At 37.9% G+C, this 16,887-nt stretch overlaps 1 protein-coding gene across 1 annotated transcript in view; it reads right to left on the bottom strand.

The window, feature by feature from the left end:
• Nucleotides 1-4,307: 4,307 nt before the first annotated feature.
• TMCO1 (transmembrane and coiled-coil domains 1) overlaps nucleotides 4,308-16,887 on the bottom strand; it is an 85,249-nt gene continuing 72,669 nt past the window's right edge. Inside the window, exon 7 of the mRNA NM_001034766.2 lies at nucleotides 4,308-4,904. Coding sequence (NP_001029938.1) covers nucleotides 4,806-4,904 — 99 coding nt within the window. The 3' untranslated portion in view covers nucleotides 4,308-4,805. The remainder of the gene's footprint in view (nucleotides 4,905-16,887) is intronic.

Raw genomic sequence — 16,887 nt, 5'->3', positions numbered from 1 at the left:
AATGTGAGGTGATACTGAAACATCCTATCCCTTAGCGAGGATGCCACCAATGAAAACTAGGGTCGTCAAACGGCCCCAGAAGCCAATTTAAAAAGTCTCTCACTAGCCAAAAATAGGACAATTTGAGCATCCATAAGAAAAATAACTTCAGTGAAGTGAAGTGAAGCAAGTATGTCTAAACCTGTGAACTGCACACACACACACACACACACACACACACACACACACACACATCTTGTTCACCCCTGGAAGATTATAGTAAACAGCTCTTTATTTTAAAAACTAGATAATCACGCACTTATTCTGCTTTTCCTAAAAAATTTCAGTTCAGTTCAGGAAATAGCAAAGAATGAATGAGCAAGTGACTGAATCTGAAAACTATGGTATGTTCCACAGGTAACTAACTTAATTTCTAAGAGATACCACAGGTAACTCTTAGGAGAAGTATTCAAGGACATATAGGTGGGTTTCAATTTATTTTTATCATTTTAATTAAATGTAGTGAAAATATTGTGATCTACACAGTCACAGGCTTTGGCATAGTCAATAAAGCAGAAATAGAATGTGTGGATCACAATAAACTGTGGAAAATTCTGAAGGAGATGGGAATACCAGACCACCTGACCTGCCTCTTGAGAAACCTGTATGCAGGTCAGGAAGCAACAGTTAGAACTGGACATGGAACAACAGACTGGTTCCAAATAGGAAAAGGAGTATGTCAAAGCTGTATATTGTACTCTGCTTATTTAATTTATATGCAGATTACATCATAAGAAATGCCAGGCTGGATGAAGTACAAGCTGGAATCAAGATTGCCAGGAGAAATATCAATAACCTCAGATATGCAGATGACACAACCCTTATGGCAGAAAGTGAAGAATTAAAGAGCCTCTTGATGAAAGTGAAAAAGGAGAGTGAAAAAGTTGGCTTAAAGCTCAACATTCAGAAAACTAAGATCACAGCATCCGGTCCTATCACTTCATGGCTAATAGATGGGGAAACAGTGGAAACAGTGGCTGATTTTATTTTTCTGGGCTCCAAAATCACTACAGATGGTGATTGCAGCCATGAAAATAAAAGACACTTACTCCTTGGAAGGAAAGATATGACCAACCTAAACACATTAAAAAGCAGAGATATTACTTTGTCAACAAAGGTCCATCTAGTCAAGGCTATGGTTTTTCCAGTGGTCATGTATGGATGTGAGAGTTAGACTATAAAGAAAGCTGAGTGCCGAAGAATTGATGCTTTTGAACTGTGGTGTTGGCGAAGACTCTTGGGAGTCCCTTGGACTGCAAGGAGATCCAACCAGTCCATCCTAAAGGAGATCAGTCCTGGGTGTTCACTGGAAGGACTGATGTTGAAGCTGAAACTCCAATACTTTGGCCACCTGATGCGAAGAGCTGACTCATTTGAAAAGACCCTGATGCTGGGAAAGATTGCGGGCAGGAGGAGAAGGGGACGACGGAGGATGAGATGGTTGGATGGCATCACCGACTCAATGGACATGGGTTTGGGGGGACTCTGGCAGTTGGTGATGGACAGGGAGGCCTGGTGTGCTGGGGTTCATGGGGTTGCAAAGAGTTGGACACGACTGAGCGACTCAACTGAACTGAACTGAAGATATATTTTATTAGTTTAATGATTCTTTCCCATATATTATTGTATAAGTATTTCCCAACACTATTAAAATTCTCTAAGCATATTTATTTAAAAATTGCAAAGCAGGAAATGAAAGAGAGATGGTGGGGAAGTAAAATGTGAGTGGACTTTAAACCAGCCAATATCAATGTCACCTTGGAATTTTTTAGAAGTGCAAATTCTCAAGCTCTATTCAGAAACTCTGCAGTGGGGCTCAGGGGACTGTGGTTTAACAAGACTTCCAGGTGATTCTAATGTATTCTAGTTTGAGAATCACTACAATAGAAGAGATTTACAACACTTATCAACCAACTACAATATGGCAATCTAATATTTGCTCCAGATTAAAAAAAAAAAAACTGTAAAAAACTTTAACATTTATCCTATCAAGGAAGTGCTAAATTTTTAAAGTGTGAAAATGGTACTGAGATACAGAGATATAAATGTAGATAGATATTTTTTAAAGCCTTGAAATATCTGAGTAAAAAATACAATGCCTAGGATTTGTTTTAGAATAAGGTAAGAAAAACAGAAGCAAGCAAGGGCAGACCTAAGATTGGCCATGAATGTCATCTCCATTAACTTGGTGATGGTCTGGATTTAGAGTCATCCAAATGGCTAGTCTTAAAAATTTTTCGGGGCAAGTAATTAAGGAAAAAAAAAAAAAAAAAACACCCACAACAGCAAGGCTCCAGTAGCCCTTAAAATCTCCTTGAATTTACATTCCTGTGATGTAACAGCTTTGTTTTCCAGTGTATACATCGTTGTTACTGCTTCCTTTTAGGAATAGGGTGAGTAGATGTTATTTCTCTTCCTTCCTTCTCCCTTTTTACTTCTCCGTCTTATTTATCCTCTTCCACTGAAATTTATAAAAACCTCAACATCCATTAGAAATCTGCCTAGAAAGCATCAGCTTCAAAACCTAAGAGGGTGAGTGGTAAGATGAACTATATATTTTCATTTTACCAGGTGATGGCAGAATTTTGAGGGTGGTTTCTTATCATTTTATGTTTTATTTTAGATATTCCATCATTTGTCATCATTGTTATTATGATCATCACTTCCTTCATTGTCACCTTTTTAATTTTTATTTTGCCTGGAACAGTTAGTGATATAGAGAAAAGACCATTAGAAGTCATCACCATCCATTATCAGGCAGCTTTTTTGACAGGTGTTAGTCGCTCCGTTGTGTCCAACTCCTTTGCAACCCCATGGACCATAACCCGCCAGGCTCCTCTGTCCATGGAATTCTCCAGGCAAGAATACTCGAGGGGGTTGCTCTCTCCTTCACCAGGGGATCTTCCAAACCCAGAGATCAAAGCTGCATCCCCTGTGTCTCCTGTATTGGTAGGTGGATTCTTTAACTGTCTGAGCCACCAGGGAAGCCCCCTTTTCTGAAACAGATTTCTGCTGCATTTCATCTGCATCTAATGAGTTCCTGCGGTGCTCTCTCCCACCATGGGATGTGATGGCTTCAAGGAAACAAGAACAAAAGAAGACAAAGCACCAACTTTGGAGCTCGTATCTTCTGAGGAGATAAGGTAAAGTGATGGGAAGAGACTCACCACATACTATATGGGGAAGTTATAATGCAACACAGCATTGGAGAGCTTGGGCTAGATGGCTTTTAACTGCTTGGGTTCAAACCCTAACTCTGCCACTCACTAGCTATGTGATGCTGATCAAGTTATTTAACCTCTCTTGCCTCAGTTTCTTCATCTGTTAAATGAGTGTGAGAACAGTATAATCTTGTGGTGCTGCCTTGAGATAATCCCTAAACTAGATAATCCATGAAACATTTAACTTTATCCATAGATTTTATCAATTTCTGTGTTGACCATTGTGCTTATATCCCACACCTTTCTCCTGGTATTTTTTTTTGTGTCTGAAAATACATCCTTTAATAATTCAACTATCTTGGATACCGTAGCTGTCAAAATACTGTCCACAGTTTTGCCCCCAAACTTATGGTTTAGCTGTACATAAAATTCTAGGTTGATAATTATTTTGTCCAGCTTTGAAAATATTATCCCACGGTCTTCTGGACTTTATGCAATTGAAAAGTCTGATGTTGGTTTACCAGCTGTGACTTTCTTACTGGTAGAAAACGTGCATCTGAGGACACTACTGATTAATGTAAATATTTTAGTAACTAGAGCTATCACTCCACACAGGATTTCCAATTCCACGGATCATGGAGGAAGATCATGGTATAAGCATTCTCTCATCCTTTATAAAGAAGCACAGAGGAACTGAAGGCCACTGTGACTACAAGGAAGCTCTGCAAATTAACCACATGCAACCATAAACTTGCCTCCAGGGGGAGAGCTAAGAGTGGGATCAACTTGAATCTTCTCAAGAACCCAACAGATTGTACTGGGGTATGAAGGAAACTGCTGAGGAGCTCTACTGTTATACTCCCGTGAGTTACTACTTTCCTTTCCTTTCCTGCTTTCCAATTCCTATAACAGGGCAACTTTATATTTGAGCATATGAAGCAAGAGTGATAAAATATTACTCTCAAATACTGCCCCATGGTGAGGGGAACAGGAGAAAAAGAATAAAAACAAAAACAGCATTGCCCCTTTCTGGCCAATGTTTACCCTTACGTTCAGATCACTAAAAATATGTATCTAGAAATATGGCAAATTAAAACAGATGTCTCCTTGTAGATGAAATAAGTAAAATTCTAGCCTCTTTTATTAGATCTCAGGTCATGTATTCTGCTTAAAAAAAAAAAAACACACACACAACATATAGTTTCAACTAAGAGTTACATAAACTAAATTTTTCTTCCAGATCTCAAAATGCTCATGGAAAGCCAACTTCCAAGATACATGGCACACAGCACATACTTGAAAGTTGACTCCACAGATATATTCATGTAAGCAAAATACGAATTTGTTTCTCATTACATAAACATTACCTGGGCTTAATTAATCAACACACTTGTTAAAAAAAAATTAATCTGTAACCAAAAGCACTATCCCGTTTGTTAGGTACCATTCTTATTCAAATTATACCCCCCAAAAAGCCTAAAAATAACTCAAATCTAGAAATGAGCCCAAGTGCTAAGGCTGCCTATGGCTCTTGCTGTAAAATAGTTGCTGGGTCTGGTTTGAATATCTGAAAAGAATGACAGAAATATAGGGTTCTTCTTGATTTCAAGAGAACTTCCCAGAAGGAGGTGGAGGGCCAAGAAATCCACCTGCCTGCTTTGTGGCAGCTCGTGAAGGGGCAAGGCCAAGAATCTTCTGGATGTTCTGTGAAGGAAACAGAATAAAAACTGGGTTTTAATATGACATATAGAGAAAAGTATTTAAAATACATCTCATAAAGAGAAGCCTTACAAATAAAAAGTACTGATATCACCTAAAATAGAATGATTACTACTGTGTTATTTTTCTGCCTTTGCTGAGCCTTATAGCTGAATTCAGTCATTACTGCAACACCTGAAGCTAAAACTGAAATAGTCAGTATCAACGTCTTCAAATAAGTGAAAGAATTAAGAATCTTGCAAAGAGATCTGAGTCCAGAATCCACCTATATTTTTAGCACAGCCCCTCATCTTTTTCAGTTGTCCCACTTAAATCTAATTCAATAGTTTTTTGGGTTTTTTTTTTTTTTAGGAACTCAACTTTATGAAACTAGAACTCATAAAAAAATTATTTTTATATTCAGATTTCATCAGTTAATATAACATTAAATTAAATCACATAAATACAACAATGAGTAAAACTAACACAAACAGTTTGGGAATAAACACATGTGGCTCTTGAAGGACAAGGACTCAACTAGTGGGAGCAGAGAGGTGCAGGAGCTCTAAAGAACAATCAGGAGTGGATGGTGTGATGTGGGGAGGGACTGGTTTGCTTTAAAGGTAGAGGAAAGAGGTAAATGGATTTGGAGGGGTAAGTAAAGGTCAGTTAAGATTTTGTACAGCATCTGTAAGAGGGAAAAACCTTAAAGATATCTAGTTATGCTTGCTAATTCCTTCATTTAATATTTGAGAAATCAATTAAAACCTGGAAGAGTAGAAAGGCCTGTCCAAAATTATTGATAAAGTCCCACAAGCCTAAAAGCATGGCCATAGAGAAATAAATAATAAAAACAAATCTAAAAACAAGAAGAAAAAGAACCATTAGTAGTTCAGGTAAGTTTTCCTCAGTAAAGCTGGAGAATATTTATATTACTTTCATAATAAAAGTAGCTCCTTCATGCCCCCCTTAAAAATCCACTGCACAAAGCAGTAAGAAGACCAAATAACAGAATGCCACTCCTATTTAATCAGTAAGTAGTTCCTGACCACCTACAATGTATCCAGCAAAGCAAGGCATGATGGGAAATTAAAGATAAAATCTAAAATAGTAAGGCATTACAGAATTCGCTACTGATAAACACATCTGTCTAGCTGACAAATACATTAATATAATCTAGACAAAATGTACAAAGTATTCTTGCTCAGTTATTCTGTAGAAGGGTCAATTAAGTGAGTCCTTATCATTTAGAGTCCTTATCATTTAGGTTTACTGTGATTTAAAGAAGACAAGTAAAAGGAAAATAGGAAATATTTCAAAGCACAGACTGAAAGGGTAGACTGTTGACAATCTCATTATGAATTTAAAACATAAATGACTACTGGACACAAGCCACTGTTCTAGATGGAAAACAGCCCTAACAGCAATGACCACGATAGTAACAGAAACGTTAAAACAAGGCACTTTAGTAGCCAAGACTGAAGTTCATGTATATCCAGGCAGGTTTATGCTTTGTTCTCCTCGTGGATCTCATTTCAGACTTCCTTTGTAAATACCAAATCAAGTTTATCAGTGGTACATTACTCAAGTATTTGTATTTTAATACCAACGTTCTGCATTTACTATATGCAATTTTATCTTTTAGTGAAATTCTAAAAATGAGTTTGAATTCCTATCCTCTCACAATTGAACCCACAATATTTTATTTTTAATGTTTACTTATTTATTTATTTTTGACTGTGCTGGGTCTTTGTTGCTATATGAGCATTTCTCTAGTTGCAGTGAGCCAGGGCTACTCTCTCGGCTTCCCTGGTGGCTCAGATGGTAAAGAATCTGCCTGCGATGCAGGAGACCTGGGTTTGATCCCTGGGTCGGGAAGATCCCCTGGAGAAGGAAATGGCAACTCACGCCAGTATTCTTGCCTGAAGAATTCCATGGACAGAGGAGCCTGGTGGGCTACAATTCATGGGGTCGCAAAGAGCTGGACACCACTGAGTGTCTAACACTCTCACTTTCAGGGCTGCCCTCTAGCTGTGGCGCACAGGCTTCTCACCGCACTTGCAGTGGCTTCTCCCGTTGCGGAGCACAGGCTGCGGGGCACGTGGGCTTCAGTAGTCCCGGCTCCTGGCAGCTACAGAACAGGCTCAGTAGTTGTGGGTGCATGGGCTTAGCTGCCCCACAGCATGTGGGATCTTCCCTGGATCACACATCGAACCCGTGTCTCCTACATTGGCAGGCAAGTTCTTTACCACTGAGCCACCAGGGAAGCCCCTCTCTACCTTAAAAAGAAAAAAGGTTTATTTTATGGACTAGTTTTTCTTAGATAAAAAGGTTCCCTGCTTCTCTGTCTATGAAGTCTTTTCCTCTAAAACACGGCTCGAGGCCATGGTTCTCTCCACAGTAGTAACAACATTCCATGTTTCTATAAATTCTAAGTTTGCGAATAGTTTTAAGGACTAGACATCAGTCCTTAGTTATCCTTGGTTTTGAGATGAGAAAGCTGGGGCAGATGGAGGTTATAACTCAGACACAGTTTTCCTCTATTAAACCACAACTCTCTAAAGGATATTTATCTTAGAAGTGAAAAATCTTATAGCAGGCCTGACCTGTTAAAAACTTACACTTATGAAGACTATATAAGACTATAAAAGAAAAAATACATTACATTGTTAAGTGAATAAGTGCATATAAATCAAAACCCATAGAATGTACAACATCAAGAGTGAACACTAATATAAATTATGGACTTTTGAATGATGATGTGTCAATGTAGGTTTACTGACTGTAAAGAAATGTACCACTCTTTCGTAAGGTGTTGACAGTAGAGGAGGCTACGTGCAACTGGGGGACAAGGAGTCATAGGAAATCTCTGTACAGTCCATTCAATTTGGCTGTGAACCTAAAACTGCTCTAAAAAAGAGTCTATGAAAATGCACATAAAGACTTAAGAATATATGGAAAAATAATAATTGTATTAAAAATAGTTATAAATCACTTTCTCATTCCTTGTCTTCAAGTTTTTACAATATTGCTGAACAGGATAATTTAAAATGAGAAATATCTCCATAGGTGCTATCTCAAAGTGCTAGGCATTGTTCTAAGCACTCCACATGTACATTCTCATTTAATCCTCACAGCAACTCAGTGACACATATTATCCTTATATGCAGATAAACAAAGGAGATCCAACTGTCAGGCTGTAACTCAATAAATGCTCACTGAGCTTCACACTGTATAGCAGGTTCATTTATATATATTTTCTCCTTTGTATCTTTCAAGAACTTCATTCATTAAACTCGACCGGACTGCTTTCCTATAGTCTCTCAATTCTCCTCCAATTTTTCAGGCCTTCTTACAAGATACAGTTTAGAAATATGCATTATGCTAAAAGACAAGAGTTTCAATATATTAAGAAGATGATACAGAAGACTGCTTAACAGAAATACAAAATATAAGATGTGGTCATGCTTTGAAGTTATTTTTTGGAAAAATTATTTTGAATTTCTGTCTAGTCCTGTGTAATCGGGTAACAACTGAAGAGTGTGTGTCAGAAGGGAAAAACAAAGGAAAACCATTTTCCCGTAATCATGCCTTCTTTTGGCAGGAAACTCAGAAAAATACCACTACAGGATTTGCGTTCCTTCCTCTCTGCAAAGGATAAGGACTGGTGATCAAGAAAAGGAAGTTGTTGGTTGCTAACTGGATATTTTGGGAAGACACAGGTCACTGGCAATAAACACATTCTGCTAAATTTTATTTCTTAGTCATTTAGCTAAAATAACTCAAGCCATAGCCACCCTCACTTTGCTCTTTGTCAGTTTCTCTGGCATCCGCAACCAACCTTCCGTTCCAATTGATTACAATTTCTCATCAAGTTCCCATAACATAATCTTTACTTTATGCATAATGCTGCCTGTAAATCCAAACACCCTGAATGGCCCCATTCAACAGTCCCAGGATTTTCACAGATTTTCACATTCAATAGTCTCAGGCTATTCAGGAGGATGACAAAAAGATTAAATGTTTAATGACAGTATAACACTTACGTAGCTGAAAGAGTACTGGGTACCAGTCAGAAGACTTAATTTCCAATACTGGCAAATTATGCAAAAAAACCCCACAAAACCCAATACGCAATATCTTTTTATTGTACCAAATCTCAATTTTCCTTATGTTTAAAAGAAGAGGGCTTACTAGATCAATTATTTTTAGACTCTTTAGTCACAGAACCCTTTCTTTAAACAAAATCTCATGTAAAAAGTCAACAAAGAAAATTGATAAAATAGTTTTGGGAACCTGAAGCCCCTTGTTGGGCCCATCAAATTTTCCCACGAAGCACCTTGAAAGAAGCCACAGTCCTGTGTGGCTGTGGCACTCTAACATTCTTGAACACAGTTATGTTGTAATAGATTATATTGCTGACTTCAACACATATCTTGCAAGGTGAAAATCAAAATTCTAAAAGTATATCAAATCTGCACCAGAATAACATCATTTCCTTTGTAAAGTTGAATGAATGAATATTTTTCTCTCCTTAGGTTGTCCAAAGGCCTCTTTTGTAAATAGGATCTCTTTTGGGAAGATTAGGGGATCAAGTGACAATTTCAATCAGTCAAGGAGAATGTTCTGAATTTTAGTTTTGTGTAAGAAGATAGATGTTCTATCCTTCTAAAATCTCATAACAGATAGTAGAACCCAGCTGGCACTATGTGGGGTATCGAAAACTCAGTATGAAATTGTAGTCTTACTAGTTTGAAGTACCAAAGGACAGAGTTTTGGGCAACCATGAATGTGAAAGTGTTAGTCACTTTGTCGTGTCCAACTCTTTGCGACCCCGTGGACTGTAGCCCACCAGGCTCCTCTGTCCATGAAATTCTCCAGGCAAGGATACTGGAGAGGGTTGCCATTTCCTTCTAAACCATAGCAACTGAAAAAAATTCCTGGAAAATAGAGTTAACAGGGCCCTGTAAAATTCTGCATCTAAACTCTACCCAGGTGGCGCTAGTGGTAAAGATCCTGCCTGCCAGTGCAGGAGATACATGATGCAGGTTTGATCCCTGGGTCAGGAAGATCCCCTGGAGAAGAAACGGCAACCTACTCCGGTATTCCTGCCTGGAAAACCCCATGGACGGAGGAGCCTGGTGGGCTAGTCCATGGGGTTGCAAAGAGTCAGACAAGACTGAAGCAACTTAGCATGCAAACTCTGCCCAATTCTCTGGTTAACTCTTAAGCTATTCATGGGAGAGACTGCCTTCAACCAAATAAGACTAAAATAACTTGAGATTTCCTAGATGTCTACCACAAAGAAAACAGACCTTGGAGTTTGAAGCTTTGAACCTTGGAGCCAACTTAACTGTCCACTTAAACAAACAAACAAACAGACAAAAACACCCCTCTCTGTTAAGAATAACAGAATCTAGACTCTCTATGCCCACTCCAGTGTTCTTGCCTGGAGAATCCCAGGGATGGGGGAGCCTGGTGGGCTGCCGTCTCTGGGGTCGCACAGAGTCGGACACGACTGAAGCGACTTAGCAGCAGCAGCAACAGACTCTCTATAGCTTATCATCTACAATGCACATGATACAATCCAAAATTGAGACATACCAAGAGACAGGAAAACATGACCCAGACAAAAGAAAACAGGCAACAGAGTTCAACCTTGAGATGATCCAAACTTTGGAATTGTAAGCAAGGTTTTAAAGAAGCTAATTAACCATGACAGGGGACATAAAAGAAATATATTCATTCACAATAAATGAACAAATAGTAAACTTCAGCAAGGAAGGAAAAAGACTAAAAAATAACCAAATGGAAATCCAGGAGCTAAAAAATACTATGACAAGCTTAGGGTTAACTCAGATTAGGGATAAAAGAGGAGTGTTGAAACTCCTTTTTTAGATTAGAGATATGAGAGGAGTCTGTGAACTTGAAGACAGATTACAAGAGATTATCCTATCTAAACAACAGACAGAAAAAGACTAAATAATTGAATAGACTCAGTTTTCTATTGGACAATACTAAACAGACTATAAGTAAATGGAATTAAGAGATAAAGAATGGGGCAGAAAAAAATAAGTGAAGAAATAATCGCTGAAATTCTCCCAAATTAAAAAAAAAAAAAGCCATAAGCTATAGAGGGATAATTAAAAAAAAAAAAAAAATACCCTTGGGGGGGCGGGGTTCCCTGCTGGTCTAGTAGTTAGGATTTGGTGCTTTCACCATGGAGGCCCAGGTTCAAGCCCTGGTTGGGGAACTAAGATCCTGTTAAGCTGCCCAGTACAGCAAAAAAACAAAAAGTTACATTACAGTACCCTTAGGTACATAATAGTCAAATTGCTAAAAACCAAGCTTAAAGAAAAATATCTGAAAGCAGCCAGAGAAAAGTTATTATTATCTACAGGGATACAAAGACATAAAGGTCTTCTCATCAGAAATACCTGAAGCTGTTTCACCAGTGGCCACGGGGGCCACACTGTCCTGATTTCAGAAGCGACGGCCCTGTGCTTCCCTCTGGGTGAGAGCTCCGGGGCCCCCCAGCCAGGCCCTGCCCAGGCGATGCTGCCCGAGTGTGCTTGTCCCAGCCCCGGCCTGGTCACCACCACAAGCGATGGCGCACTGCTCCCGACCGCTCACTTGCTGCGGCCCCACTGCCGCTCCAGGGAGATGTCCCACCCCACCAGGAGCCAGGCCCAGGCTCTCCTGTCTGTCCCTGCCTCATCCACAAACGTGTTCTTTCTTGTGATCAGGTATAGGTTTCAGAATATAAGATCCGACTGTATATAACTGTAATAAATACGGGTTGCCACTATTAAAAGAAAATAAACCTGAAGCTGAAAGGATTAAAACAAACAAAAGCAGTCAATCCAGAATTCTATATCCTATGAAAATATCCTTCAAAAGTAAAGATAAACAAATATTTGGGGATAAATGAAGAGTAAGAGAATCTGTCGCCAGCAGACTTAAACTACAAAAAACACACGCAGGGAGTTCCCTGATGGTCCAGTGGTTAGGATCTGGCACTTTCGCTGCTTGGGCCTGGGTTCAACCCCTGGCCAGGAAACTTAGAGCCCATAAGTCACATAACAGGGCCAATAAATAAAGGAAAAAGAAACACATAGAAAGAAGGAAAGAAACACAGGGAAAAGTCACTTACCACTGTGCTGTGAAGTACAGACATTAAGCAGTGACATTCACCAACAATTCTGGTCTCGGTGATCTCTATGTTTACTATATACTTTCAAGCCTTCATGTTTTTACTCAAACTATGCTAAGAAAATTCTGATAAAATTGGAAAACTCCTACTCACGCTTCAAGATACAATTTAAATGCCCCTCCTGTATAAAATCTTAGTTTCACAGAACTAATTCCTATAGTGATTTCACTTCCATAGCACACTTTCCCCCCTCCCAAACCATTTTATATATGTATACATACACAAAAGTTATCAATCACATTCTGCTATTATTTATGGATCTGTCTTCCCACATAGACTGTGAGTTTCACAAGGGTAGAGATAATCACTCCTTGCTCTTGCATCTCAGCATCAAAGAATTCCTGGCATAGTGAAGAACTTGAATTATTCTTCAATAAGGACAGGAATATTTTAAATGAAGCCTTAAACTCACTGAAACAATTCAAAGGGATCAGATTAAGATGATGCCTGAATATTCTGTTCTCACTTAGTACTTACCTATCACTTTTCAAACAAAATGCATTCTCTAACTGATTTAAAGTTAAATACTACAAATGAAAATACTTTGCTTAAAGATGAGCTATACTGGAATTAATGAATTAAGTTCTAATCCTTAAATAAAGTGACATAAATTAATGATGAGATGCAGGAGATGGCAGGCATCTACCATTTTGATGACTTTAAGATAAACTGACATGACATAATTAGAACCTGTCCTTACAGACATACAAGCCGTATCAAAATTCTTTGCCCTACGGAAGCCAAAAGTGTGATAAAAAATTAAACTTATTTTTATCCCTGTCCTAAGCACATATACCTGTTGAAGGAGACAATGACAAATTCTCACTGACATTTCTTCAGATCATAGCCATATATCCATATGGTTATACATTAAGATGTGGGTGACAAAGGAAAAATAATATAAGAAACTCTTTCTTGTACTTTTCCTCATAAACATTAATTCTTTTTGCTTTTGAAGTAAAGAGAATTCTGTCATGGCTTTAACTATCATATACATTTATAAGAAGAGACCCGTTTTCCCTTAGCTGTTTACCAGGTAAATTTGCTGGGATTTTCACTAAGATTTAGAATACTTTCTATAGAGGAGATCATTTACTCAATCCATTACTGACTCATAATAAGAAAAGAAAAAAAAAGCAAGTTTTTTATTTTAGGAATTAAGAAAATTTCCTTTTATTCTTAAAATCCGTCACTACACTGGACTAACTTAACACCTCTGATAAAAGCTGGCAGACCTACCATTTCCGCTGCTACAAATTCACACAAAGGAAACAGTGATGTGAAGGTCAAGGCAGCTAATCACTAATCACCACACATTAAGGAAGTAAACAAAAGGAGAAAGATAAAACAAGGAAAGGTAATTAGATTTATTTTCAGTTAATATGACATATCACCACCATGTTTTAATCTATGAAAAGAACCAGTCCTATCTTGGGCTGGGAAACAAACACTAATTTAAAAACATCCCAAGGGCAGGGGCAGGCGCTAACTTGTTTAAAAAAAAAAACAAAACACAAAAACCTACCACTTTAAGAATAACAGCTAACTTTCTATATCATTGGCATCTGATTATCATGATGTGGTGAGGTTGCACACTAAACCCTAAACCTGATTTCATCTTTGTGAAAATTGAGACTCAGAGCGGTTATATGACTCCCAAGGACATTAGGCTAGTAAGTGGCAATAAGAATCAAACCTTGGTGTTTTACCTCCAAATATTGTATTTCCTTAGGCTTAAAGAATCCACCTGCAATGCGGGAGACCTGGGTTTGATACCTGGGTTGGGAAGATCCCCTGGAGAAGGGAAAGGCTACCCACTTCAGGCCAGAATACTTCCCGACCCAGGAATCAAACCTGGGAAACAGGGAAAAATTACCGAAGCAGATAGATATCCTATTCAACTTAATATTATACCTCTATAATAATAAGGGGGCCTATTATGATAAGTAAGTGTTAGTAGCTCAGTCATGTCTGACTCTTTGTGACCCCCATGGACTATAGCCCACCAGCTTCTCTGTCCATGGAACTCTCCAGGCAGGAATACTGAAGCATATTGCTATTTAGTCTTCCAGGGACCTTCCTGACCCAAGAACTGAACCCAGGTCTTCTGCATTGCAGGCAGCTTCTTTACAATCTGAGCCAACGTTGTAAAGGGAAGCCCTGATGTTATTATAATCGTGTGACAATGCTATATAAGTTAGCAGTTGTTGTTTTTGTTTGTTTGTTGCAGCTGATCTTGAGGTGATGCTGTCTTTTAACCAGTTAGTACACTCCTACCCTTGGGGTATTGTCATGAAGGGACTAGAGCTAGTCTATTCAATCACACTATCACTCAAGTAAAGGAAGTGGATTCTGGTTAACACTGTAGAGATGTTATTAACTGATATACGTAAACGCCATAATCTTTCATAAGATTATGGTCTCAAACTGGTGGTAAACTGAGACTTCAGATTAATAGTGCTGGGTGAAAATGGGGACCAGTTATGGAAAACAGTGTGCTGATGTCTCAGAAAAATTAAACACAGAATTGCAGTGTGATGGCAGTTCTACCTGTGGAGTATAAAGGAAAAAGAAGCGGAAACAAGAACTCGGACATTATATACCTGTGTCCACAGTAGCATTTCTCACAACAGCCAAAAGGCAGAAGCAGGCCTTTGGCAAATGAATAGATAAAAAAATGGTATACACATACATTGGAAAGTTTGTTCACTCTTAAAAAGGAAGTAAATTCTCACATATGCTACAATATGGATGAACCCTGAAAACATTCCAGTTACAAAAGGACTTAAGTATGATTCTACATTTATGAGGGCAAATTCACAAACATGAACAGTCAAAAATCACAGAGATAGACATTAGAATGGTGGTTGCCAGGGACTGAGGGGAGAGGATAATGGAGATTTAGTGTTTAATGGGCACAGATTTTCAGTTTGGGAAAATGAAAAAATTCTAGAAATGGATAGTGGTGATGGTTGTACAACAACACGCAATGTACTTAATGTCAAAGAAATGAACAATTTAAATGGCTAAAGCAGTGTATTTTAAGTGATATTTATTTTACCACAATAAATGAAAAAGATTAAAAGTACTGGAATTACTGAGTACAGGAAATCAGAAAGTAGTTTCTGGGCATAAGAGAGCACTGCACTTTCCTTGGGAAAACTGCTACCAGGGCAGTCACACTGACAAATTTAAACCCTGAGACTCTCCAAGTATGACATGTATGTTCTGACCCACTCCTTCATAGTCTTTTACTCTAGGATCTCAGATAACATTGTTTAACCCATCCTATGGCACCCAAATCCAAAAGACCTGATTATCTACACTAGGTGTGAAGAAAGGAGGAGCATCCCTAGTCAAACACAGATGTTCAAATTTCAAAGAGAAAATATTAATTAATAATTTGACAGGGATTCACCCTATTCAAATACACATCAAATTCAAGAATTATCATTCACCTCACTGCATCTTCCGACCCTCTAGCTTCTTGGTCTTTGAAAAAAACGGGGAGGCAAACTTTGATCTCAAATGAATCCATATTTTCACGTTTTTCCTCATAAAAATCACACAAAAGTTGGCAAAGAACGAAAGAGAAAAGAAAGAATAAATGAGGTATGCCAGTATTAACTCCAAATGGACTGAGCCATGACTATATAAGAAACTAACAGATAGTGGTAGAAAACAAAGATGAATTTCTGTATAACTTTAATAAAAGACTAATAAGAAAAAAAAAAAAACAACTCCAGCAAATAAAATTTTGCATGGCAAAAACCATACTAAGTAAAACTGAAACACAAACAACAGTTTGCAAAAATTATTAGTAACTTAGAGCACTCAGGGCTAAACTCCCTAAGAGCTAAAAACTAAGAAAATGACCCAATAGTGAAATAGGCAAAAAGCATACACAGTGTCCCACCTACCAAAGAAAGAAAAAAATACATGAGTAGCTCTTAGACAAATAGAGATGCTCAATCCAAATGCAAATTAAAACTACAATGAGATAGCAATTTTTACCTAATACACAGTAAAAACGCCAAAGTTTGACAATTTCTACTGGAGGTTGGGGGCAATTATGAATTTTCACACATAGCGATAGGGAGTAAAAAGTGGTATAACCTCAATTTGCCAAGTTTATAAGTTTATATTTGGGTATAGTATCTACTGTTTTGTTTCACACATGCCTTTTAGGTGCATCCTGTGTACTCTATATAGATTCTTTAAGGTATATACAGGAAATTAAAAAATCTCTACCTTAAAAGAATTGGGGAGGAAAGGATAACATAAATGAAAATTACAAGTAGACAAAAACAAATTAAAAAATCTTGTAGTGTAAGGCAGAGTATGACCAACCACTATAGAAATTTGAATCATTCTGTGTTAGTTTCCTCATCAGTTAATCAATTTAACAACCTCAACACAAAAACAATTCATTATGTTCTCTCAAAACTACTTTATGCTACAGTATATATCTGAAATTAAGTGGCCTATTTCTTTGCCTAAGAATGGTCTCATTGAGGGAATTGTATTCTATACTCTGAAAGCCTCATATTTTATGATGGCTTGTTTCACAGGCATCTACAAAGTCAAATCTTATATAACCTAAGATCCTAAAGAGCAAATAAAACAACAAAAGAAAATATGGAAAGAGCAAGTGAATAAGGATTTTAATTAAAAGAAAGAAGCATATATTCCACTGAAAAACTTCAAATACTGAACTATTTCAGACTGGATGTAAGTTCATAATCCTCCTGTTACATACTAAGAAGTGGGGAAAGG

The sequence above is a fragment of the Bos taurus genome, chromosome 3 (genome assembly GCF_002263795.3).
Source record: "Bos taurus isolate L1 Dominette 01449 registration number 42190680 breed Hereford chromosome 3, ARS-UCD2.0, whole genome shotgun sequence".
In the NCBI taxonomy this organism is placed as follows: domain Eukaryota; kingdom Metazoa; phylum Chordata; class Mammalia; order Artiodactyla; family Bovidae; genus Bos; species Bos taurus.
Note: the sequence above shows the minus strand (reverse complement) of the source record. Positions and strands in the feature narration are given on the sequence as shown.